Source organism: Trichoplusia ni, chromosome 17, assembly GCF_003590095.1.
Source record: "Trichoplusia ni isolate ovarian cell line Hi5 chromosome 17, tn1, whole genome shotgun sequence".
NCBI classification, from domain to species: Eukaryota; Metazoa; Arthropoda; class Insecta; order Lepidoptera; family Noctuidae; genus Trichoplusia; species Trichoplusia ni.
Genome location: NC_039494.1, coordinates 6,694,275 through 6,721,543, shown reverse-complemented (window position 1 = coordinate 6,721,543; position 27,269 = coordinate 6,694,275). Strand labels below are relative to the sequence as shown.

The 27,269-nt window shown below is 38.2% G+C and overlaps 1 protein-coding gene across 1 annotated transcript in view; it reads left to right on the top strand.

The window, feature by feature from the left end:
- Window positions 1–25,803, top strand: part of LOC113502505 (mitogen-activated protein kinase-binding protein 1) — a 119,577-nt gene extending 93,774 nt beyond the window's left edge. The window contains exons 15-36 of the mRNA XM_026884103.1: window positions 1,190–1,300; window positions 1,695–1,784; window positions 2,408–2,538; window positions 3,567–3,695; window positions 4,083–4,208; window positions 4,658–4,785; window positions 5,069–5,169; window positions 7,791–7,907; window positions 9,818–9,907; window positions 10,669–10,793; window positions 11,150–11,294; window positions 11,738–11,885; window positions 12,377–12,540; window positions 13,247–13,373; window positions 18,319–18,435; window positions 20,010–20,137; window positions 20,740–20,881; window positions 21,669–21,791; window positions 22,819–22,929; window positions 23,517–23,633; window positions 24,023–24,184; window positions 24,570–25,803. Of these exons, the coding sequence (XP_026739904.1) occupies window positions 1,190–1,300; window positions 1,695–1,784; window positions 2,408–2,538; window positions 3,567–3,695; window positions 4,083–4,208; window positions 4,658–4,785; window positions 5,069–5,169; window positions 7,791–7,907; window positions 9,818–9,907; window positions 10,669–10,793; window positions 11,150–11,294; window positions 11,738–11,885; window positions 12,377–12,540; window positions 13,247–13,373; window positions 18,319–18,435; window positions 20,010–20,137; window positions 20,740–20,881; window positions 21,669–21,791; window positions 22,819–22,929; window positions 23,517–23,633; window positions 24,023–24,184; window positions 24,570–24,715 (2,778 nt within the window). The 3' untranslated portion in view covers window positions 24,716–25,803. The remainder of the gene's footprint in view (window positions 1–1,189; window positions 1,301–1,694; window positions 1,785–2,407; window positions 2,539–3,566; window positions 3,696–4,082; window positions 4,209–4,657; window positions 4,786–5,068; window positions 5,170–7,790; window positions 7,908–9,817; window positions 9,908–10,668; window positions 10,794–11,149; window positions 11,295–11,737; window positions 11,886–12,376; window positions 12,541–13,246; window positions 13,374–18,318; window positions 18,436–20,009; window positions 20,138–20,739; window positions 20,882–21,668; window positions 21,792–22,818; window positions 22,930–23,516; window positions 23,634–24,022; window positions 24,185–24,569) is intronic.
- Window positions 25,804–27,269: the final 1,466 nt, after the last annotated feature.

The window sequence follows — 27,269 nt, the reverse complement described above, 5'->3', positions numbered from 1 at the left end:
CCTTGAGTTTATTTATTATTGGATCCCAAGTAGGTGATATCTTCCAGCCATCTTCTCTATTGAAATTAGGGTGTTTTTTAATCTCAATAGCCTCGCGAAACATCCTAGGTAGGAATTTGGATTCTTTAGCGAGGATCTGTGGTTGGTCAAATCTAATATAATGGCTGGAACCTTCAGCATGTTCGGCGACTGCAGACTTCGTTGAGCGGCGGTGTTTGACGTCAGCTATGTGTTCTTTAACGCGGGTCCCTATGCTTCGTTTGGTTTGACCGATATAAGAGAGGCCGCAGTCACAATCTAGTTTGTATACTCCTGCATCTTGTAGAGGTATGTGACACTTGACAGATGGTAAGGACTGGCTAATCTTCTTGGGCGGCTTGAAGTATGTTTTAATTGAAGCTCGCTTCAGGATGTAACCAATCTTGTCAGTGACTCCTCTGACATATGGTAGTACAGCAGGCAAACGATCAACAGTGGCTGGCTTCACTCGGTTTCTGTGACGGGGCTGCTGTGCGCTGAGCTTCAACACGTCAAGCAAGTACTGCGAGACAACAAGCTCCAAGTTCCACGGCCCCGTCACAGAAACCGAAGCATAGGGACCCGCGTTAAAGAACACATAGCTGACGTCAAACACCGCCGCTCAACGAAGTCTGCAGTCGCCGAACATGCTGAAGGTTCCAGCCACTATATTAGATTTGACCAACCACAGATCCTCGCTAAAGAATCCAAATTCCTACCTAGGATGTTTCGCGAGGCTATTGAGATTAAAAAACACCCTAATTTCAATAGAGAAGATGGCTGGAAGATATCACCTACTTGGGATCCAATAATAAATAAACTCAAGGCCAAACCCAAGAGCAGCGCTGCAAGACATCAAGACACAGTGAGCTCATACTGCGTAGGTCGGACCACAAATAATTAATTAAAATATGAAGGTAGAACGAGCAACATCTTCTGTCAAGACGAACGCCATCTCAGTCTGCCCGTGACCATGATACCTGCAAAGGTTTCGAAACGTCGGGAACTAAAATCTAAAATTAAACCGCGATAAAATCCGTAAAAGTAGTTTCATTTCAATGTCTAACATTCGCGTAAACCTAAGAAACCACTACATATCAGATCCTACTCCTGTTCAAATTCCCCCTACTTTTTCTTCCAGACCTCTATAAATATGCATATATATTTTCAGACACAGGATGGCGGCTACCAGTTCCAGCGCGGCCAGAACGTGTCAGGTCGCACCACGCTCTACGACATGGAGGTGGACGCGGGTGGTAGACATATACTGACGGCCTGTCAGGTATGACCATCATCATCATTTTAATCATTTAATAGAGAAAGAGATATAGCTGCTGAGGATATTATACACTTCTCGGAAAGTCTTAAAAACTTTAAAAATATCATGTGGTGAGGAAGGCGTTGAGCATGGATGTGGATGGATATAGGGGTAAAGGACGACCAAAGAAACGATGGATGGATTGTGTGACCCCAAATAAAAATAATTGGGATATGGGCAATATTGGGAATGATGATGATTCTCAGAAAAAACTCTCTCTCTCTTTTTGTGAAATGAGCACCTTCTGTTTTGGGTTGAGCAGAAGTTTGAGTGTCCTTCCGTTGCCCTTCTACCCTGGCTGGCATCAGCCCTACTAGTTACCGTTATTTTATATTTATTTATATCGTTCATAATTCAGGATCGTAACGTGCGAGTGTATAGCGCGGCTCACGGGAGACACACCAAAACCTTCCGGGGGACTACTGCTGAGGATGGGACGCTTATCAAGGTAGGTGTTGAGAACAGGGCAAATTTTGTACAATATTTATTGACAACTAGCTGTCCCGGCGAACTGCGTACCGCCTAACACTCGATGGTAACAATGCAGACAAAAATGCATTTTTTTTGCAACTTTTCCTCATTTTGCACCGTTGAAACCTGCCTGGACTTCCACAAATATTTAAAGACTAAAATAAGCAAAATCGGTTCGGCTGTTCTCAAGTTTAACGAGACTAACAAACAGCAATTTATTTTTATATATTGACAATGTTAATTATTGTGCAATAAGAAATGTATTGCTCTTTTAACCCATAAGAACTATCGAACTATTAAATTGCATATTTATAACTTGAATGAGCATTTCTGTGGGCGTTTCGTGGTGTATAATATTGTGCATTACTGAACCTATACCTTGTAATAAAAAGGTACATAGAAAATTAATTCTAGTCGAATCTTTAATAAGGCAAATCAATTGTTTCGTAACATAACAAATTGTGCAGTATTATTTCAAGTGACTGTTAATACTGAATTTATTATCAAACTTATTTAATTTGTTCAATATCTACTTTAAATTTTTTCAAATCAAAGATATTTGACGCCGACGAATTGAACGTTTATGTCTTTGCCCACTAGGTGGCCCTGGACAACAGCGGCATCTACCTGGCCACGTCCAGCACGGACAAGATCCTCAGCGTGTACGACTACTACTCCGGGGAGTGCATGGCCACCATGTACGGACACTCCGAGATCGTTACTGGGTTAAAGTAAGTTGTACAGTTAAATAACATTATATCTTAGCTAAGATAGTGGATCAAATACAAATAATGTAGAAGAGAAGTCATATCCTCAGACAGGACTCGAAACTGTGACTCCTGAATCAACGCATCAGTTCCTAATTAATTGAATGATAGAGGTCACTGACTGAGAGTTCAAATCGTTGAGATTTTTCCGTAGTATTATTAGTATTTCATTGTCAATGAACACTTTTCAAGATTCCTCAAAACCATAAAAGGCCATGTGGTAGACATAGGCGTAGATGATGAGCTCGACTCCTACATAGGGGAGCGGGAAACTAGCTCTCTGAAGATAAAAATGGAAACAGGAAGGGGAGGTTTTGCTCAGGATTGAGATAACATAGGTTTATAATTAAAAAGAAAGAAGTAAAACTGCTGTTATTATTATTCAATTGAATATCACTTACAATTTTTTTTTTTTTTTCAATCTTTTTTGCTTTTACTTTATTTTATTGTAAGTATAAACTTTATGCAGGTATATGTTAATTAGTAGTTTCTCAAACTGGCGATTTGAGTGAGATTATTTGTTTTTTTCCCTTGCTCAGATCGATCTGGTACTTTCTTCAAAAGGCCAGTCCAAAAAAATACCGTGCATTGGTTTATACATATCTATTCGCATTGAAATTGTCTGGACTTTAAAAGAGACTGTGACCCCTTGAGTTTGTTTCGACATTTCTTCTCAGGGTAGTCAGATAGGAAATGTCGACTCCAGCGTTCTCAAAAAAAAAAAAGAAGACATGTAAAAGTGATGATATATCCTACTTACAGAATAAATGATTTCATTTCATTTCATTTCAATTTTTTTAATAATTTTTATCTCTAATTTGTAAACTAACTATTGACAAAATCAAAAATATATGAAAACCGAATGGAAATATTTAAAAAAACGTGACGCCATACTGCCTTCCCATGTATTTTTTTTGGCGCGCCTAAAGAAATTTTATTTTAAAAAAGTGCTTTCTGCGTATGAAATAATGAAATGTAACATCCCCCCTCAGGTTCACCCCGGACTGCCAGCACCTGGTGTCGGCGTCGGGCGACGGCTGCGTGTTCGTGTGGCGCGTGCCGCACGACATGGTGGTCACCATGCGGGCCCGCCTCGCGCAGCAGGCCATACGACAGGGGAAGTCAGTACACACGTACACAACACATCATTAATAGCGCGTTGGAGGAAGGATCCGGTCTAAACCGCCGGACAAGGGTTCGAATCCCCCCAGCCTAGATGATCCTATCATCGTATTTGAATAGAAAACTGCATATGTATGTGGTAACTTTCGACTGTAAAAAATAAGAACTAGAGATCTACTCTTCATAAATTGAATCGGTAAACTAGGATTCAATATTTTCACATTTCAACACTCTCACTAAATTTGAACCCTTTTGACTTAAATACAAACGTATTTTAAAATATAAACAAAAAACTACGCTGAGCTAACGTAGTGATCAATGCCCAAACCTTCTCTATGTCGCCTTTGCCCAGCAGTAGGATTACAGTCTGTATCTCCATGTTCCAGGAAAGTCCCGTCGAGTAACGGCATGTCGGGTCTGGACAGTGAGAGCGACTCGCACCTGGGCTCGCCGCCGCGAGAGCTGCCCTTCGACGACAACAAGTTCAGTACCCCCGTAGTGCCAGACTATACGTGAGTCGCATACTGTACAGCCTTTGTAGCCCTTCACCTTTTGACCTTACTGCCACCTATATACCCTATTAGATTAGACCCCTTTAGATATGAGAACATATCGTGTTTTGTATCGTTACTTGTTGCACTAACTTTTACTACCTTTCTTACATAAGGAATTGAATTCTTGTATCGCGAGGGGTTTCGCAAACATTTGCACAAGTCACATGCACAAAGACACCCAGACTCAGAACAAACATTCGTGGATCACACAAATGTTTTTCTTGCGCGGAGAAAAACCTCGTAATATGTCGTGTACCCTTTCTTTTTGCTCTGTCTTTTGCTTTTTGTACTTTTCAATTTCCTGATTTCACTCAATCATTTTTTGCCACTTTCACATTATGTTTTGTCCCATACGCTTCCACCCTTACGTACCGTTCCACCATGTAACATGCCACCTGTATCCCCAGCCTCCGCATCGGCCGCCTCCCGACGTGGGCCAAGAAGAGCCTGGGCGACTCCGCGCTGGGCGGGGAGCCGCCCGCCCCCGAGCCGCCCGCGCGCGGCAAGTGGGCCGCCAGGATCAACACCAACACCGGTCAGTGCGGGGGACAACCGGCATATGAAGAACCTTTTGACACGCCGTAATATTAACCAAAGAATCACCAACACTACGTTGTTGGCCAGACAAAGAACAACATTTTGGGCTGAAAGTTTCCGACGTTATTTTATTACCTGTCAAAAGGTGCTTCATACAATGGATAGATAGGCTAGCCTAGGCTAGCTAATCTTACACAATATTGTGCAAGATATAATTGATGAATGATTAAATGAACAATATACTTTAGTAAAACAAACATCAACTAATCTCTAATTTATAGAGAAACGCGCCGACTCGGACGGGTCCAAAGACAGCTCCCTGGACAGTGGCACTGACACCAGATACATTGAGAAACGGAAAGAACAGAACAGCGGCAAGCAGGTGCGTACACTAGAGAGAGAAGATAGTTGTTCTAGAAGTATTAACGGTGTTTAGATGATGCGAGATTATATAGACCGATGAAGAGGAAAATCAATTTTATATGTTTTTTTCTTGTTTTTACGATGAGTTTTTGTGGGTAGGTAAGCTGTTTGATAACGTGACGTTTTGCGGCGCCATTTTTGTTAGGCTTACCTTTCTCTCACGTTACGGCCGTAGTTGGCATTACAAATATTGAATTATCCTATTAAGATTAGTGTGTTATTAAGGCAGCCGAGCGTCGCAAGGCGCCACACGTTTTTTCTTTTAAATTAGTGACACCCATACTAAGGCATTTCGTCACAAAGACGGTTGTGATATGCAGGAATCGATCCCGCGACACACACAGGATGGTTTTGAAATGGTAACCTTATACCATTCGGTTATTCATCCAGTCTAATGTATGACATTCCTCTTCGACAAGTGACGTGATTTAGACTTGTCAGTTCAATACATTTGAGTGATTCGTCAGCGTTAGTTCTCGCATCGTCTAAACAAGCATTGAATGGTGGAAGTGTCTGTAGAGAAATGTAAGAAGTCGAAATAACAACAAACCACTTCGAAAAGTTAATGACAGCTGTCACTCTTGACAGCTGTCATTCACAAAGTGTTTAGTTGAATTGTTATACGATTGTAACTTTAGTTCGATTGTAGTTTTTTTTTTTGGTTATAGTGGTGATTTATACTAATTTGTTTAATCATTTCTCGAAGATACTGGTTGTTTGTGTTGTACACACTGAGTATTTAATAAAGGTTTGGTTAAAATATTTTTGTGTGCCGTCAAAATTATTATATTACAGTATCTGTTTTTTTTTGTTTATGGCGGCCAAAACCAATTTTAAAAACAATTCCCATGAAGAAATAAAAGATTGTAACATGTCCTCCTTTTTTGTAGTCGGTCAAATGCTCAGTGTGTATATAATTAACATTGTTTATGTGATCACTCATCCGGTTGTCGGTGCGGTGATGGTGACTGTGTTAACGTGTAGTTAAATGTTAACCGTTAACTTGCAAAGTATAATGAAGGTTTAATTTTAATTGTAAAGTGGTTAAAACATTTAGACATACAGTGGAGTTTGTCCCGTTTCTCTCCACAGCTAAATACTTAGGAAGCGATGAAGAGTGGGCGATACGGGGTGAAGACTATTGTATTTTCACGTTAACAAAATGTGCTGCCGCGTAGCCTAATTTTAATAATGGTTTTTTTTTAATAAGTTGTCCTCTACATCCAATCGGACAGATGAAATATCGAATCTAGGATTCTGTGTGTTTACAGTTTGTTTATTGAGTCCTAAAAAGGAAATATAACTGAAAAAGTGCGGCACTTACCGCAGTTAAATATGTTGAAGGAGTTTAGGCATGGTAGGTTTTTTATACTTTATTTATGTGGAGGCTTGTAGTCTCACCATTAGACCAGCCACCCAAATCATAAATAGATTTTGTCTATAGACTATTTAGCTAGATTTTAAACTAAAAGGCTACTTCAGATCAAAACCCAACAGCAAGACTGGCTGAGATCTTTTTAGTTAGGGCAGTTTTAACTTGGACCAGGTTGAAAATCAACCATACGATAAGAAAGATTTTTATTAACTTCTAAAACCTAAACTTAACACTATGGATCTAAAATATATGTATCTATCCTACTCTCACTTGTAGTTGTCTCACATTTGTGTGAAAGAGATGATATTAGTTTTAAACGAATTTTCAATGTTCTAATTGTTGCACCGTAGTGGGTTATTTTTTTTGCACATATATTTATTTATACACTTCATTATATTTTGCAATATTTTTTTTATTTTCTTTTTTTTAACGTTTTATTTTTATATTTTTTGTTTGGTTTATTGGTTTTCTTTTACCCTTCTAACTATTTAATTTACTGGGTGGTTTTCTATATCTTGTAGATTTTTTTTTGCAAGATAATTTGTTTTTACCCATTACCCAATTTTGTTCTGTGCTCTTAGCCTCAGTCATAGGTTCGACTCCTGTCTATGGTTTGATTTCTTATGAACAGTTTGAAATAAATGGGAAAGCACCAGTCCTGCAGTCACTCAAAGAGTAAAAAGAGCCTATACTATAGGCAACGTCCACACAACCCCTAGACCCCTCGCACCCCTCGCCCGATGTCTGTCTCCACACCACACTCACAACTCTCACACAGGTCGCTCGTCACTCAACTATTTCTAATTAGTCTCGTATTAGTACCGTGAGGAAACACTTCCGCGTTAACGTTGACCTTGACAGCTCCAATCAGAATGCTGTACCCCGCTTCGTACACCTCAGATAGTTGACAGAATGGGGTATTTCACTAAATCTAATAATATAAATCTGTTAAGACCGTCAGACGGATTTCCAAAAAATATTGAATACGGTTTTATTTTATTTTATCGCATCAGTAAAGTGTTAGAAAGGTTAAAAGCACTTAAGCTTACACGTTGCCTTTATTTTTTGACTCTTTGATATAAGTATAACACTGAGTGGTGTCTGTGCGTTGTGTGGCCGTTGAAAAGAAGTGACCAATTTAAAAAAAAAATGGGTATAAATAAAGACCAATAAACCACAACGAATTGGTGGTTGGTTGCCAATAGAGACCGAAATCGCTGAATCTGTCTCAACTGCCGCGCGTCGAAGCCTTGTTCAGGAACTTCGACGCGACCATGAGAAAGACATACGATATACTGACAATATCGCCCAGGGTTGAGAAGGTTTCAATATTGTTTTTTTTTCTTTTTATTTGCATTTTTGATTTTTGTTTTTGTCATCGCTTGTGTTTTGTCCAAAGCTGTCTTCGTATGTTTTCGTGCACGATAAACATCATTACTAGAGAAAAAAATATGAGTGCCTTATATTATCCTGTAATGTTTTATTAAGGTTCATACAAGCCTGTGCATGTGTTTTTGTGTATGATAAAGAATTAGTACAAAAACACTGCATGTTTTTTGAAGATTTTTCCAGTGTAATGCTTACATTAAAACTTATTATGAATACATCTAAATTAAAAGAAGTGTAAATTTTGAGTACATTTTTTTTATAAATGCATTTTCATTTTTTCTGTATACAATTGGTATATAGAGTATGAAGACCTTTACAAGAACTTAATTAAAGTTTAAAGTAATCTGCTATTTGATTCGATTTTAATAGATTTTGGCACCAAATTGTATTTTGTCTTGTTCTATTGCAAAGTGTGCATTTGTCTTGAATGCAAAGCAAAAAACATCAGCCTTACGTTTGTCTGACTGTTCACACGTTTGTTTGCAAACACTTTTCTCTTTATCACTCTAAAATAGTCCAAACCCCATATTATTATTAGTCCAACTCTTTCAGAATTGTGATTATTCTTACTCAAAGCTACAGATTTAATATAGATCTTCAATTGTTGACTATTGCATAATCTGTCATTTGCTCCCATAAAATATTATCAAGTTCGGCTCAGCAGTTTTTTATTACAAGACGGTTGTAAGTTTTTGTTGTTAAAAAATATTATCTTATAAAAACCTCTATTTTATAATTCCTGCAAGTGCATGGGATTTAATCTAAAAATGTTCTATTAACAAAACTTTTTATCAGTTTTTCGTTAGCTTGCTTGCTTGTTTGCATGTTATGTTTATTATTAAGTGGTTTTGCTTGTGCACTATATTCTACAACCCGTAAGCAAGAACGATACCTAGCTAAATGTAGTTCTTAAATTATTAAATGATGCAACGGTTTACTCACGCGGGAGAGCCCTAATAGTTTCGGACCCCGCCGCGGCAGTTCATGATTAAGGACTCCGGTTGTGTCCGAAACTAGTCGGGCAACCCCGATAAATAAATCAGTGTCACGATAGTTCTATAAAAAAGAGTTCTCAAATGTTTATCCGTCTCTACATTTTACTTGAAAATGACGAAGACAGCATGAGAGTTAAGTGCTACATTTCGTTGTGCGTTTGCCAAGCGTCGTTCTTGCTACGTTTGTCACGGTGTATGTAAATGTTTTGCCTTGTATGTGCTATGTATGTTGCTCATTACTTTTTGAACAGGGTTATTTGAATCTATGTCATTTGTATGTTAGTCTGTCATTTCATTTTTCTAGTCTACTGGTCTAGATATATTTGAATAGCCCTGTTATTCTCTTATGATTCCATCAGTTATTATTTCGTCAATTATAGGTAGAAAGTTTTAAACTAGCTGATTCGTGCCTACTTCGCTATGATCTATTATTCGGGTTAAAATATTAGCATATGGCACTCGCAAATAACGTAGCTTTCTATTAGTAAACAGAAATTACTGTAGTTTCCGAGCATACCATAATATAATATTAGGCAAACACAGATTAAGTAGTTATCATTCCGAGTCAGGACAAAAAATAGTACAAACTGATGGAATCATTAATTTGTATTTTTTGTTTTTATTTTCTGAATAATTATGCAATACAATAATGATGACAATTTTTATTCAATATCATCCAATTAAAAAAGTCATTTTGCATTTTTTCCTACCCCTTTTACGTCTGAAAAAGGTAGTTTTTTTCCTTTCCTTTCGATAATTCTACAATACTCTAATGATTGCATAATTATGAATTTATACCCACATTCAATGTCCTGCACTTTTATTTACGTTGTTCTGTTTGACGTTAGGTAACGATTAATTTGTCGAAAAGTCACGCGACTGAGACGCGGACGCGACACCATACCGACGACTCGTCGCTCGGCAGTTTTAAATATGAGGTGCTGTTTTATTTTGCATTTTTATTTTGCTTGTGATTAATATTCTTGTATATTTTTCTTTGCTTGTGTAGTCTATAAGTTGTATGTGAGAGATTGAGCCCTTGTCGCTCTTAGATAACGGCGACATTCAAGTACCTCTCTCGAATACCTATTGCTATTAGTCATATCTCATATGTTTAAATCTTATAATATTAGTCAATGGGCTGTTTTGGGGACATTTGTATAAACTACATAAAATAATACCAATAATTTATTTTATTTTAAGTTTAGGCTAATTAATTTTTGAGATAAGATCAGAATATGTTTAGTTGTTTCAAGGTTATTTGGTCTCAACTGTGGTAGTGGTCTGGGTGATAATGAGATATTTGTCAAAAATCATATAAGTCTGTCAGATAGATTATCAAAAAATATTTTCTTTTTTCTCAAAGAAAAAAATCTGGGAATATATATCCGATAAAAAATGGTCAACCGTACGACAGTGTGTCGTACTGACTAGTAACGTCACTTGTCAAGTAAACAATGTACTGATAAGTGACGTCACACGCAATTTTAACTCAAAAAACATCAATTTATGTTTAAGCTGGCAAAATAAAATATACGAATGCAATATTTTTTGAAAATCTATTTGACAGATAATTAGATGTTTTTCATTTTAATAAACAATAGTTTTCGAAATGGTTATGGCTTCTACCTACACGAAACGCTTTGTTTTATATTGTTCTATGTAAAATTATTTTCTAATTCCGCCATTTTGCACCTAGGACCAAGAGTCGACGGAACACGACGGTGACATCGAGGACATATCGGATGGCGAGAGGACGTCCTCGTCCGAGCGCGGGAACAGGCCGACGTACTACCCAGGGAACAATGATGACGACACGCCGGGGTAAGTTGGGAGGGAGGTTATATAATGTTGAGAATCTTTTATGCTACGCCATCTAGTTTCAGGTTAAGGGAAGCTTGTATTGTACTAGAGAACTGATGACCAGAGCCCTCTGCGTTGGGATTTTTCATCGGTCTTTTCATGAAAATTGAATATTTTTTCGCGGTTTTTAATTTTATTTGTCGGAAACGTTTTCCTACGTATTTCAATAATATTTTCATAACGAAAAGGACCAATAAGCCCTTTTCACGAAAAAGCTAGACGAAAGCTGGACGAAAAACGCCAAGCCCAAAAAGAGAGGCCTATTTATGGATAATACGGCACTGGGTATAATAATATGATGTTTCTTTTCACGTTAGAGAGTTCATGGTGAACGCCATGGACGCTGATGAGCTGCGTGAGTCTGTCCGCCGCTCCAAGCGCTGGGCGGGAGAGGCGCGCCTCGAGCTGCCGCCGCCGCACGCCAAGCTGGCCGGGACGCCGCAGGACTCGGATGATGACGAGGTGAGGGGGGGGGGGAGAGTAGGCAAGCGCCGGGCAGGAGACTGGCTTACTGTAGTAGCTTACTAGCTACTGTTAGAGGAAGATAATAAGAGGCTGGCAGTTATCTAGTTTACTGAATAGACCCAGATAGTAAGTGGGTGAATGAATCGGCGAAATAAATTGTGGTTGTTTACTGGTAAAAAAGTAAATAATGCTGTGCTTAGATGATGAATAAGTAGACCGTCAGATGGGGGCTAATCAACCCTGATAGTTGAAATTATGATGGCAAGGTATTGGGGGGGGGGGGTGTAGAAGACAGTGGGTTAGTCTAGATATATTAATTAGTTCAACCATTGCTCGCTTGATTAAGTGAAATGCAACTTTACTCTCCAACTCATGTTCAATGTACTCCTCAAATTCGAAATACAAATACTCCTCTATTAAAGTCCTATTCTCCACCACAGGTGTCCACCCCCTCCGGCGACAACACGGAACGCAACCCCCTGTCCGGGTCGTGCGACTCCCTGGACACGGCCGGCCGCCGGGAGAAGTACATCAAGTCGGCCTTCGACAGCCTCAGCGGGGCCGAGATGGACGCCACGCTTACTGCCGGTCAGTATACCGATAGCATCATTATCATCAGCCCTAGTCAATGCTGGACATGGGCCTCCCAAATTGCACGCCATTGAAATTTATGTTCGGCTGCTGGCATCCAGCTGTTGCAAGCCATGCAGCCAATATACCATATTATAATGCAGAGCTGCGTGTTCTAAAACTTGGTGTATGTGACTGGAATGTTTGTGAAACGTCGCATGACACTAGGCTTCAATTCCTTAGTGCTTGTGTTTTTTAACAAAATTTTCTTACAAGCTTTCTTTACGAGACACATTAGCGCATATCCGCTGCACAAAAAGCTCTCCGTGCGGGACACTGCGGGGTTGAGACCTTGATCCCTAAGGATTACTGACAATATGATGACGGCAAGCAACAAAAGAAGAAATAAATTGATTTAGAGTGATTCGGTTTGACAATCCGGTAGTCAGGCTTTATGCAAACATCGGTTAATATTGTAAGGCTGACTAACTGTATCCCTGCCCCACCAGGCAACACGTCCCTGTCGGCGCTGCACCTGTCGCGCGCCCCCGCGCCCCCGCCGCGCCCCCGCGCCGCGCCCCGCGCCGCGCCGCGCGCCCCCGAGCCCGACGCCGCGCGCCGCCGCGAGGAGCTCAACAGGCGGATACTCGAGACCAGGAAACAGCTCGAGAGCGTAAGTGTTTACTAAGTCGAATAAAATCATTTATTCTGTAAGTAGGATATATCATCACTTTTACAAGTCATCTTTTTTTTGAGAACGCTGGAGTCGACATTTTCTATCTGACTGGAGTGGTGACAAACTCAAGGGTCATAGTCTGTTTTGAAGTCCAAATTTAAGTGAGAATAGAAACGCATAAACCAATGCACGGTGTTTCTTTGGACTGGCCTTTTGTGGAAGTGGTAGCTTTGGTGGTAGTTCCCTACGAGGCTTGTGCATGTTGGACCTGTGTTCCCGGGCTCCACTCTAAAAGGACCGGGGCTCTTCCCATGAAGTAGCTGGATACTCTGAATAGATTCTACGTGGACTGGTTTCAAGTGACTCTGGAGAGCGATTTGTGGAAAGATTTGGGGTAAGCTCAGCAGTGGGACACAGTGAGATAGATAAACTAGCTGATCTGGCAAACATTGTTTTTCCATATAAAAGATTTTTAGGTTTTTTTTAAGTGAAAAATGGTATACATGATTGAAGAAATTAAGGGTGCCTAACCATTAACTTTTAATGGCATGAAAAATATATTTTTTCGGGAATCCAGCCAACTTTTAGACATACTAAATATACATATAAAAATATATTAAATCGATTAAGCCATTTCGGAGGAGTATGGTTACCAATATTGTGAAAAATAATTACAAAGAGGCAATTAAAATAATTTCCTCAGGTGGCGTACCGCTCCAACCTCAAGTCCAGTCAGTCGACTACGGACCTCTCCTACATACCGGAGAAGGACAACACGAGGCGAGGCAGACCCGTCTCCATGGCTATCCCATCCAATTCTAGAACTTACGGTGAGTTGCTTAACTTTGTGGTTGAATATGATGTACAGTCAAAGGAATCATTTGCATTTATCGACGTCACTATGACAGTGTATCACTTAAAAAAAGTATATTTTTATGTGCCCGTAACACATTTTCTTTTATACAGAACAACCGAGCATTGCTCAAGCGGCAAACTTTCTGAGATTTTTTAAATGTTTTTATGTCTTACAACTAGTAAATCTCACATGACCTTTTTAAAAAAAAGATAACTTTGACTGTACAAAAACTGTTTGATATTAATAATGTGTGATCTCATTTATATCTTACTTATAAACGTATTAAGAGAAGCTTATTTTGAATTAGACCTTATCTGTAACGTGACAAAGTCTATAATCGTTGAATTATTAAAGATGAAAATTATTTATAAAAGCCAAATCATTTTAAGATTGACATTCTTAAAGTAAAATGTGTCTTAAAGTTACAGCACTAGGGTGCAAATTCCTTAATACGTTTACGAGTAACAAAATCATCGCTATATACTAACAGATATCCAAAAATTTCTCCCCAACGCTGACTCAGGAATTAACCCGTGTCCTGAAGAGACCCTGGACAGTTTAAATTCCAACTATTTCGACAGTCTGAACCCTTACCTAGACTATAGGAACAAGAACCCTTATGCGATACCAGCGAACCTAAACCATAAGATAATCCCGGATTATCTAGAAAACCTAGCACCCTACGTCCCGCCGCATGCAAACATACAAACAACGCAAAACGATCGAAAGAATATTCATTACACTCCATTCGATACCAAACCTCTGGTATTCAAGGAGCAGTTACCACAAAAACAACCCCTTGCCTTCACTGTAGATATGGGCAAACCAGTCCAAAGCAAGGTCTTCAATAGACTGTTCCCCGAGAAAGAACCAAAACCGAGGAACTTCCACTTAAATTTGAATAAAAATGAGGAGAAACCGGTCGTGAAATCGAATAAGCCTTCTCGAAGTATCTTCAAAAATTACAAGTCTTGTCCAGTTTCCCCAGTCTCGGAAGAGTGCAAATGGGCTGACAAAGCCAATCAGAATCCACAGAAATCTGACACCAACTCCTTGGACCCTAAAAAACGAAATTCTTTAAGCTTTTTCGTCGGCCTTGAAAACAGAAACTTGAAGGACAATGGCAAAAGTATAGTTGATACCATAAAATCGGATACAGAGAAAATGATCGCAGAAATCACCAAAAAGTACGGTGATCTAGACGAGTACGATATAAACGACGATTTAGATCTTAAACCGACTAAAGAAAAGGAGGATGGTAACTTTTCTTCAGATTCACTCGAAGACTGCAGTCTGAGTCAAGACGCGAGCTGTAAAAACAAATTATATTCAAAGAAAGTATGTAAAAAACATACAAAAAGCTTGCCGAAGCGAAGTGTCTCGAATTACGAGATATATGGCAGTGAGAAGCCAGTGGTTCCTGCTAAACCTGCGTATATAGCCAATCAGAAGAGCTCAACTCTACCTAGGAACATGCCTTCCAATTTAGACGATATCGTAGAAGATTCTTTGAAGTACAACACTAGTATCTACAGATGTCAAAGTGTCTTGACTAAGCGATGTGTTACAAGATCAAATGAGTCGGTTCTAAGTGATAATTCTAATTGCTCTAGTATTTCTAATGAAATATTCCTGAAATACGGCAATGAGGTAGCTTTCCAACAAGCCAAGTTCGATAGTCGGTACAATTTGAACGATTCACAAAATTGTTCCTTCGAAAATTTGAACGACGCCGAATATCTAGACAACCACAGACACAGCTCCGCCAGTTTCTTTTTAAACCAAAAGAAATATATGAAGAATAGCTGCAGCCAAGAATCTGTCTTGTCTGACGAGTTTTTGGAAAACGATAATCAACTGTGCAGGACTAACTGTAATTCGTTAGAAAGCGTTCTCTCTGATGACTCTGAGTGTACTAAGAGTGCCCCTCTAGAGATGTTATTTGAAGGCACTAAACCTAAGAAACCCAAAAACGTCAATATGCCAAGAAATAGCAAAAGCTGTTACGAATTTGATAATACTTCGAAAAGCTACGGTTCCAGTCCAAATAACGCTTACTTCGGGCATATGTACAATAACTATGTAGGCGAAGCCTGCAGTCCTAACTATAGAGAAAGTAAAATTAACACCGCTGTGGCTCAAAAACCGCCTATCAATAAAGTGTGCGGGTTCGAGGTACCCATGGATGGACACAAAACTGTGACCAGGTCGAGAAGTCTTTACGACTCCTCGACGAAGCAACCGCCGCCGGCTAAAAACATTGCCTATTATTTCGACGGAAATAATATACAGCAATACAGTAAGGAAAAGAAACCGACAGACGAAATACCGCGGTTAACTAAAACTGACTACATGGGCAACACCAGCAAGTCACTCCAGCCGAAATTCTCAGATAAATATAAGAGCGAGATGGAGGGATGTGAACAGAATGCTATGGTCAAGTCTAAGAGCTGTAGCTTTGAAGTCGTTTTAGAGCCGGCTTCGAAACCGAACCCACTGAAAAATCTCATGGAGAAACGTAACTCACATGTCCAAAAGAATTTGGAGAAATTCGAGGAACAAATAAGAAAGAATACGCAAACGAAAGTTAGCAAGAATCAGTTAAACAAAGACAAAGCGAACAGCAAATATAACAACACGACGAAAAGCCTAGAACGAGGCTCCGGACAGAAGAACAATAACACTAAAATAACCATGGAGTTTGTCCCACACAAACCTCCGAAACCAATCAAAAGAACGTCCTCTGTCAAAATGAATAACAGATTAAAAGCAGGCATAGAGAAGGCTGGACTCACATCATCCATATCTTCACAATACAAAGCCAAACTAGACGGACTGCACAACAAGAACTACTTAGCTAATAAGAAACCAGATGACGCCAACTCAAACTTCGAAACAGACGCAACCGAGAAACATTTCGATGTTTTCGTCAAAGAAAAAGATGTTAACGAGAACAAGTCGGAAATACAAATGGATAGTCTTGAAGTATACGCGTTACAGAGACTTGAAAGAATGAAACAAGTCAGCATGGATTCTTTAGACGTCGATGCCAATGACTTCGCCAAAGATTCCTTAGACTATTACGCAGAACAAGACAATAAGTTATATGCTAAGTCTGCTAAAGATAACCTCAATCTAAAACTAGCTAGGAACGACCTTAATAAGCCTTGTCATAGCAGACAGGGGGACACTAAAGAAAATATAGCCCCAGAAATGAGCGACGAAATAAAAAAATACAAAAACATCGAAAGGAAAATAGAAATCATCAATAAATTAGTGGAAATGGAGGAAAAAAGAATTCTCCAAGAGAAGATACTTAAAGAATGGCGAATGAGACCTTTAAAAGCAAATATAAATGACGGGAAAGGTGTTGTCAAAGTACTTTCTAGAAAGTTCGAGAAGTTAGCCACAAAGCAATCCACGACCGTCCATAACTTTGCCTCTTTAACCCTTGAAGAAGCTGACACGGACACCGACACTGCATCAGACACTAAAGAAATAAAACGGAATCTATCTCTACCTGACATTCTAGACTCAGATCAAATCGGAGGCCTTGTCACCGTAGCCATGGAAACAGCGAACGAAGCAGGAAATATGGAACCCAGCGAAGGAACACAAGACGTAAAACTAAATAACGCTGTCTTAGAAATGAATAACCCACCGAAAAGTTTAAAGCAAAGAGTATATAACGAAATGGTGATACCGAAAACAGATGTTCATTTAGATAGTGAAAATTACGAATCGTCAACGACAAGTTCCAGTTGTACGAATTCACCGAAAAGACTATCGTTTTACGGTTTCAGCAGACCGAAGTTACCGTTCAAAAAAATCCTCAGAGGACCCACCCCAAGACTGTGTATGGAAAACCGTTTCTTTCCGCATAAAATAAGACCGGTGTTTTACGGTTCGCCTAGGGGTTCTTGTTTAGCCAAAAGGGTTCCGATACAAAATCCGGTTTTGCCATCGAAATTTTCGACGGCGCAAGGTTGGGACTGCATGACGTTATAAATATTGGTCCCTTTCAGTTGCCATATATGGGAATGTAGTAATTTTGAGTTTGGTTTACTGGCTTGTTATGAAAATACTCAAAAAATGACATAGAAAGTGCATACATTTGAAAGTATTTGCAGGAAATATTAAGTAACTCCATCCTGAATCGTTATAATAAAAACCAAATGTATAGTTTTTTGGTATTTTCAATCGAGAACAGCGATAAACCAAATTTTAAATCTACTTCTCCCCAATGTGATATTTTGTGAATTCGACCTGAAAATTAAATAGGCAAACGAACATACAATAATATATATTTTTATATCGCACGGCCGGTTCACGACATATCACAAACCATCGCTTTTTATATAATTTTTCAGGTTTTTTTTTCAGCATGCATGTATTTTGGCATATGCGTCATTTTTTTCCGCATGACTTTTTAAGATTTTTCATTTTTGTGCAATATTTGTTTTTGTTTTCTTGTGCTTTGTCGTAGCAATCTGAATGAGTTAGTTTATTTAAGTATCGTATTCACATAATTAGTTTATCCAAATAAAGATATTTTAAATGGAAATATAGCGAGCTGCTATTGAGTGTTTTATGCGCCGTTTCTTCACCGTAGCATGAGCCGTTAGAAATCATTGCAGGGTGGGCAAGTCACGGTTAATTTAAAATACCAGCGCATATACTGCCCACTGGTGAGCACAATCCTTTTAACATATAAGGAAGGATTAAGCCTTGATCACCATGCAAGCTCACTGAGCTTTGGGTATCAATAAGCTTAAAGAATCGAAAAATAGAAAAACGGGATTCGGCTTACTTTTTCTATAAGTACCCTTTCTTAGCACCCTATAAATTTTAAAAACTAGGCGTTAGTTATAAGTCATTCAGATTGCTACCAGCATGTTACAATAAGCTATCGTGTGCAGCGAACCGTTCGCACCTGTCCGCCTCCGACCGCGAGGACGAGGGGACGGGCATGCGCCGCGCCATCTCCCTGTCGGACCTCGCGGCCAAGCCGCTGCCCGCGCCCAGGACCCCGCAAGGTGCGTGAGGGGCCCAGGGGGTCACGTGTACAGGGTGGTAGGGGTAATCGGTGGCGGTAATGTCGGGGAAATGTGCAAAGGGTTAATGGTTAATTTGGGCAGGGACTAGGGTCATCGGTGGAGAGAATATTGAGGTAATATATGAAGGAGTAATCGGGGTCATCGGTGGAGAGGATATCGGTGGCGGTAATGTCGGGGTAATGGGTAATCGGTGGAGGAAGTAGGGGTCATCGGTTTAGAGAAGATTTTAGATGGTTTTTGGTGGAGGCGAGGTTGGTTGGGTGAAGGGAATGTGGGATTTGGGTCCATAACAGCCTAATCCAAGAATTATGTTAAAATATTAATACACTTTTATGGACTGCTATGTCACTGTGTATTTACAAGGGTTACCTACACATCAAGCCCTGCCAAGATGATTGGACTGTATTACTAAATTGGGATTAACGGTTTTAGAATTGGTTTCTGTAATTGTTGAATGGTGTTGGTCTATCTATACTAATATTAGTTTTGTAAAAGTCGTTAGCTAACGTGTAGATTAAGCTAATATATTGAAGGGTTGATGTGTTACTTCGATTCGCTATATTCTAAATTCTAAGTGCGAGTTAGACTTGCACACGAAGGGTTCCATACCAATAACCCATAAATACACCACAAAATGATGTTATTGGTATGGAAACCTCTTAAATATTCATTTCACTGTGTTTTTTTTAACATTTGTTGTTATAGCAATAAAAGAAATACTTATTTTCAAATAAACTATCTACTCGTAACTATCATAGTTCATAAGACACAGCTTCGTGACAGACGGAAAGACTTAACCTTTGCAATAAGGTCCCGTTTACCCTTTGGTAATGGTAATAAACTCTAAAATTGCTTTAATTCATCAAAAATCTCTTTACAAATATGCATGTATTTGTATAAGAGTTTACTCATTAATTTATTCGCACTATGTTTATCGCATGCTTTTAACTTGTAGATTAGTTAGTTTAATTTAACTGTACTCGTTAACGCTGTAAAAAATTAACACGCTGCTTTTTATGTATTATAGTTAACATATATTATTTATATGTATTGATGTATATAGATTTAGTTTTACTAGCCTGTAAGTATTAAATGTTATTCAAAGTAAATTTCTTTTACATGTATAAATTTTTAAACATTTTTTTTCTGTAGAATTAATTTGATAATTGAATCTCAAATATAAATAAATTAAGCCTATCGAAGCCCACTGCTGGGCATAGTCCGACCCAGCTACCTTTTTTAGGACTAGTCACTAAACTAGACTAAAAACGATTAAATTGTCCTCAATATTATAATTCCTTATTTTTAATAGTAAGACAAAAAAAAATACATTCCCTTTTACAATATACATATATTATGTTCAAAGTTCTTTTTAACAATCAAAATAAATTTGCAATGACTATTTAATAAAGTCTATATTTTCTTACCCTTAAAATATTCTTCTCAACACGGACAAAATATAAGATATGGCTTTAGTCTCTCTGTTTACCCTTTCATTATCTAACTATATCTATAAGAACTCCACCTAATCAGTCTTCCACCTGACCCCCCAGGGCCGGCCTCCAAACCCTCGACCCCTCAGAACGGCACAGCCAAGTCCCCCGGCTTCGCTCGCCCCGCGCCGCGCTACAACAACAAGTCTAACATGACCAGGAGTTCTAGTGTCGGAGTACTCAATCAGGTAAGCTTCAATAGACTTATAATCAATTGTCTCTGTAAAGTCTGGGTGTTTGTCAGAAAGATAGTAAAAGAATTCGACTGCTCGGATAGCCGAGTGGTTGAGGTAATCATGGCAAACCCACTTTGCGCGACGTGCCGCGGGTTCGATCGCCGCGTAGGACAAGCAATTTGTGTGTTCCACGAATGCTTGTTCTGAGTATGGGTGTCTTTGTGCATGTGAATTGTATGTTTGTGAAACACCCCGCGACACAAGGACTAAATTCCTTAGTGCGGGAGTCTAAAAAAAAAATGTCTAAGCTCAATTTCGACGGTATAATTTGGTTTTGCATACTTTTTACAACTACCTTTTATTATCAACGAACGAGAACGAGACATGCTCAAGTCGACTTTATAATGGGCACAATTTTTTGCCAATCTTTATTAACTTTCACCTTTAAATTCCATAAAAGTAGAGTATTGCTTTTTCTCGAATTCAAGAAACCTTCCAGTTTTCAAACTGAAATTCGGAACAAAGAACACGACACAACCCCATCAACTTCTACCTCAATTGATTTGTCATATCGAGTACATTGGACCTATACCAAGTCTCTATATCCCTGCCAGAGCGACTCGGAGTCGGACCCCCAGCCGTCCCGGCAGCAGAGCTCGCGGCCGCAGGGGCTCATGCGGCCCACCATCTCGTCCATGAACAAGGCGGCCGCCAACACCGCCAGGCGACGGGGGCTGGCCAACGCCTATAGCGCAGGTATATTATCAACTAACAATAGCACTATACTATTATAGTAACATAATAGTAAGGCCAACGAGACGAGATAAATAATGTAAAAGAAATTTCAGGGGTTCATAACATTTTTATTTCAATAAACTATTATAAAGTTCGGATTTTGACAAAAATGAAGGAACTTGTTCACAACATGGCGGACCAAATGTTGACAACTGCCGTACTGACTGCTTTCTGGTACCACGAAACACATAACAACAGCTGTCATCGACCAACTCACGCCATAACTGCGCGTACGAGTGATAAGGACAGGGAATATAATCCCTCGCTATGGCAATGTAACTCAGTAACGGTCCGCTTGTTAACGTTTTTTATCTCGTATCGTTGGCCTTTCTATAGTCAGATGAGTCATAATTAATGATGAAATGGTTTTCTCTCGCGTTTTTATCGGGATCGCCCCGTGTTGGTCAAAAAACTATAGCGAAAATTAGTTATAGTTATTGTTCAACCTCGATAGATGGCGTTGTTCAATAACCTGTTGAGACCGAGACAGTATAATTTAGGTTTCATTTTAACGTTTATTCTAAGCTTTTCTTTAAATGATTGCTGTTATTACCAGCTCGGTAATAAATAGCCCGACATAATCGATCAACTGCCGATGTCAGCTCATGATTAAGGACTTCTTTTTGGGTCTAAAACTAGTCTATTAAGATTAAATCACAATGCAAATATTTACTCAAAATACCTAATCGTATATAAATTAGTTAGTTAACGAATAACGCTCACGCTGTTACACTTTAACACCAAACAGTGAGTTTGGCCACCGCTGGGCAAGAGGAGTCCAGCTCGGAGGCCGAGGAGAGGAACAACGGGGAGGGACCGGTCCCACCGAGACCGAGGGCCTCCTCAGTGGACCACAGTCAACGGAGAATCGGTGAGTCAACGTTAAGTTAAGCTTCCGTTCATGAGGACGAGATTATGATGGGTGGAGCATCAATTTGGAGTATGTTAGTGGTTAAGCCGCCGTTCGTGAGGATTGGATTTTGATGGTGAGTAAGTATTTGGTTATTGAGAGCAAGGTTACCGCCAAGATCGAGGGCTTCTTCAGTGGAACATATGTAGTCGAAGGAGAATCAGCGAGTAGGGAGTAACAGTTAAGTTGAGCTAACACCAGTGAGGACGAGATTTTGATAGGTAAGCTGTAGATGGATCTATAGTACAATTAAAAAGTTTAAGTTATCGTTCGTGAGGACGCGATTTCGATGGGTGAGCAGTTGTCGGGGTACAAGCGAGGTGTCGAGGTGTTAATGTTAACCATGATTTATTGATTATTTCATTCATTCACATAAAATATTGATTGAATGTTTGAGTACACCTGGTTAACGCGACATACCAAAATGTACTGAATATAATATTAAATTATAATTAATAAAGGTGGTTAGCATGAACTAAAACTAGGTCAGCGCGTGACGCCGGTATTGCAAACTAAGATGTTTGGTGAAAACACCGAACAGCAGTAATACAATTAATTAGACGATCCAGTCATTTCGTGGCCAGTTACTTTGTAAGACATTGGTAAGTTCTGGCTGTCGGAGATCACCGTAACATAACTGTTTTGTTGCATATTTCACGAATAACGTTATAACCAACATATGTGTTTAAACAATCTATGGTAAACTAATAATTTGTAATAATAATCATGCCGACATATCTTACTACAAACCCAACGCTGTCAAAATATATTTTTTGGGAAAAGTAATGCTGTCAAAATATTATATGAAAACAGTGGTACTGCTGTCAAAATGACTTGAGAGTGGTACCGTTGTCAAAATAACATTTGAAATAGCGGTATTTACAGCTTGACAGTGGAATCGTCTTCAAAAAGAAAATACATTCAACATTCATTTATCATCCTGGTTTTCTGAACATCATATAACCATCATGATTCCATGTAACCCTAGGTCGCAGTGGGAGCGAGAGGGACCTATCGGCTAAAGCGAGAGAGGTGACGGCCAGACTAACAGCTAACACTCGACAGAGACCGAAACCAGAACCGCCGGCCGAAGCCAACAGTGAGTTTGATATTAATAGAGTATTTAAGATATTGTTAATAATAATATGTGTTATGGTGGAAGGGATATTGTTGTTTATCCGTGTTCAAAAAAAACACAAGCTAAGATCGCCATTATCCTTACCAATGGTTAAAGAGACTGTAGTGCTTAAATATTTTAATTCTTACGTCATCTATTAATAGTCGTAGTGTTGCACGAGCTGGAATAAAAATAATATTAAATAAAGCAATCTACAGTATTAAAAGTGTGGTGAGGATAATGACGTCTTTGACTTGTGTTACTTTTTTCCTCAGAATCACCCAAGAACGTGTTCGAACAAGGCATTGAAAGCTTTCATTTTTCATTCATTCGGCTTTCGTGTTATCAAATTATATTTTTTCTGAAAAATCTTAAATGAAAACACTAGTCTAAATATTAGAAGAATCTGAATTATTTTTATGAGAATTAGTTTAATGAGAATTTAAAATGAGACACAAGAAATAGCTTATAAGTATGTGCTGGGATTTTAACCTACCTTCCTTTAACTTGGCAGTCCAACGGTCATACCACTCAGCTATCAATATTAAGGAATAATATTTATTTTCTAGTGTCCTCATCTCAGCTGTGTTCAGCCCTCACTGAACAGCTGACGAAGACAGCTTGTAAGGTGGTGCAGCTGTACGCCAGCTTACAGCGGGAACCGAACGCGGCGGCCGATATCAGCGGTGAGTAGTGTTCAGTACTGAGCTATTGAGTGTTACTGGGTAATCATTACGAAAATAATAAAAGTATACAAATTGAGTAGTTTTTAGGGTTTTGTTCCTTGTCTGTCACCAGTCTGTATAGCAGTAATAGTTACTTTATATTATTGGTTTTTTTTATAGATATTATATTGACTGTGTAAGCCTAAAAATACCCGCCCAGAAAACTTCCGCTCTGTCTTTCTGTAAAAAATATGCAAGAATCATACATTACATCAGATCCCCTATAAGGATTACTAGAAATATTCACATTAAACTCAAAATTCTTCGACCATATTTATCTTATCATTATGAAATACATGATTTTCAATTATTATTTGTTATGTTTATTTCATAAGCCTTTTTAACTGCAGGTTTAGAAGCAGCGATCCTGGAGACACAGAAAGTGCTGCGCTCGGCGGTGAACCGGTCTCAGAACGGAGACCAAGCCCTGTCCAGTCTGTCCTCCACCGACGGAGAGTATCGGCTGAATGTAGACAACACGCGAAATAAACTCGAGAATCTCGTGTCCAAAGGTAAGAAAGCAAATAATATATAAACATAAAAAAAATCTATTTTGAAAAAAACCTTTTTAACCATTGTATACATAATATATGTATATAAATTTTAACAAAATTTCAGTTTATTGATAAACTGGGTAGTGAGTCTTTCACTTGCAAGATTTGGAAAAGACTTATTTTAGTATATCAGAACCTAATATGAGAGTAATCGTAAAATAGTTTCAGAAATAGTTATTGCTGTAAGGGAAATATTATTTTGATCTGTATGTTAGTACTTATAATAAAGAAAAAAAAATTGCTTATTACTTTTATTTGTGTTATTTTGGACACAAGCTGTCACTACACACTGCTGCTACCGACAAACAATTATATTTGAACTAAATATATTCTTCATTTCCAGAAGCGAACGCCAACAACCCCGCCATGTCATTAATAGAGCAATACTCAGACATCTTGTTAAACATCATGCAGACCAAGATGGTGAACCAGTTCTCACAGCCGCAGAGCCTGCCGCCGACCACGCGCGAGCCCAACGAGGAGAGCTAGTAGTGGGCGACCAGCCAACCGCCGAAATAACACGTGCAAAGTTCGGCGGAACCGAGGCAGTGAAAAACTTGTGACAGGTTGTGAATGTGACATTAGTGAGAATACTACGAATTGTTGTGTGTGTGCAGCAAATATAAGGCTTGGTAGTTCGGCGAAATTAAGGTACTTGTGACCCTGTGACGAAAGGGAGGGTAAACGCAGTGAAAATAAGTGAAACTGTTGATTTGAAAGTTCGGCGGAGTGTTTTCAACAAAGAATTACATGAAGGTGAGAATTGCCAGCAAAATTAATGACGAATTGTTTCGGAGAAAATTCGTGTTGATAAACTAAATTGTTCTTAAACGAAATTTTAATAAAATTGTTTCAAAGAATTGTGAAACATGTTACAATGTTTTTAAATGTGAGAATCGTGTGGTGTTTCGATTTTTCAAGTTCTGTCCAAAGTTAAATTATGAGTCATTGTGAATCGATTTAAATAGCGTAACGATTGTTATCGATAAGTTATCGATTTCGACTTGTAATAATCGTTAAACGTGATATTTAAGTGGCTAGTATTAAAATGTATTAAACTGTTACTAGATAGCAATTTGGGTGTGTTACTGATGCAGTCTTTAAATCCGCGGATTTACGGAAACGGATGTCAACTTCCCAAACAATTTTAATAACAAAATCCGTATTTTTTGAAGCCACATCTTTACCAACAAATCCGTATCTGTTATCAATATTTACTGTCTCAATATTATCTATAACTCTTGAACTTCTAGTGAATATTTTCAAAAGATCATAAGACATCCGTATTTAATTCCGTATCCGTGATTTCCGGATGTACGAAATCCGCGACCGCAGATGCAACAAACTCACTTAGAATGAATCATTAATGATGTAACTACGGGTTATGAATAACTGAGCTAATGTAAATATATTAATATTTAATTAATATTCATAGGGAAACTGTCAATTTGTGCGCGAGTCCATTTTGAAAGTCGCAAAACGCGACGATGCTGCCATCTGGGAATTTAAAACTTTAACGACATCTATGATTTTTCATAAATAACTTTTCCAATAAAATAAAAAATTCTTCGTTCGTCTTAAATTTCTTTATTTATAAATTAATATTTTATTTAAAAAGATCATGTTCAAATCATTAAATACAAATCTTTCTTTGCTTTCACTGCAGTTGGCTAAAACATACTGCAATCAACAAACAATCTGAGTTAACGGACACATGTTTAAGGAGTTTTTATCCTAATCTATAGAATTCCTTTTCACTCCTTGTGATGTATAAAAGGAGAATTGAATTCGTAGAAAAGAAACGTGTCTGTGTGAAATACAGACCAAGATTGACGGGACTTTTTTTCATGAAAAAAGTTTCCGGTTAATTTCTGGTTTTGTATTTTGAAACTTAAAGGCCTTTGGGACTTCGCAAGTAGGTTTGAATCACTATTTAATAATTTTTTTTGGGTATTAACCCTTTCAATCGCTAAAAGACTTGGTCGCCATTTTGGTGACGTCACTGAACAGTACATTTTCTTTTTAATGCTGTCCTTTAGATAAATATGACGCTTTTCAACTGTTAAAGCGTCACGGGACCTGTCTTTAAGCAATATGTCAAAGTAATTAATAACATCTTCCCATCAATTTATCCGGCCCATCGAAGTCCACTGTTGGGCGTAGGACAAAATTTCGTATTTTCCAGTTATATATGCTTAATATTATAATATATGTGTTTGAAGAAAACTGAAGTTTCAAAGGCTCCAATATCGGACAGAAATATTGTTATTCCTATGTATCCTTATAGTTATTTTACTAAAGACCTTTATTTCCTTTGACTGCTACAACTTTCAGCCGCTATTATTTATTCAACCCTATTTCATCCCACTTGATTATTTCGTAAATTATTTTTGCGATTAGTAATTTTCCTTTTATACCTACATCTATCGTTAATTTATTCTTTACAATAATATTATATCCGTATGAATACTTAGCACCAATATATGACTCTTCTTTTTTGAAAATCTTCTCACCAACAGTTATAAGTTTATTATTTTCCAAAACATATTAGAATTGATCTAAAAACTGCATTTATATGACCATTCCAAATTAATAAACATTCCTTTATTATTGACATGTTATCATCTATTTGTAACAACCCTACCACGACCCTTATATCCGGATATCCGGATTAAACCGCGGGGCGTTAATTGTATAACAAATTAATGAATAGACAGAAAAAACCGTCTTTAAAATCTTTTCATATCGAAATAATCCGTCGAATATATAAATTATTAAAATTTGTTATTTCTATATGATATTATTATTAAAATAAATAATTTGTATATTATGATTGGCTGTAAATTTATTGTAAATTTAATTTTAATGTAACATTTTTTTTCGTGTTTTATTCATTCAAAAAGACATTTTAACTAAATTGCTTTAGTAGAGAATCTATAACAAAATTATGACGGTAGACAATTTTACAGGATAATCTTAAAAATTCTAGACATACTATGCAATCAATGTAAATTAAAACCTTTTCGTACACGTCGAAACACTA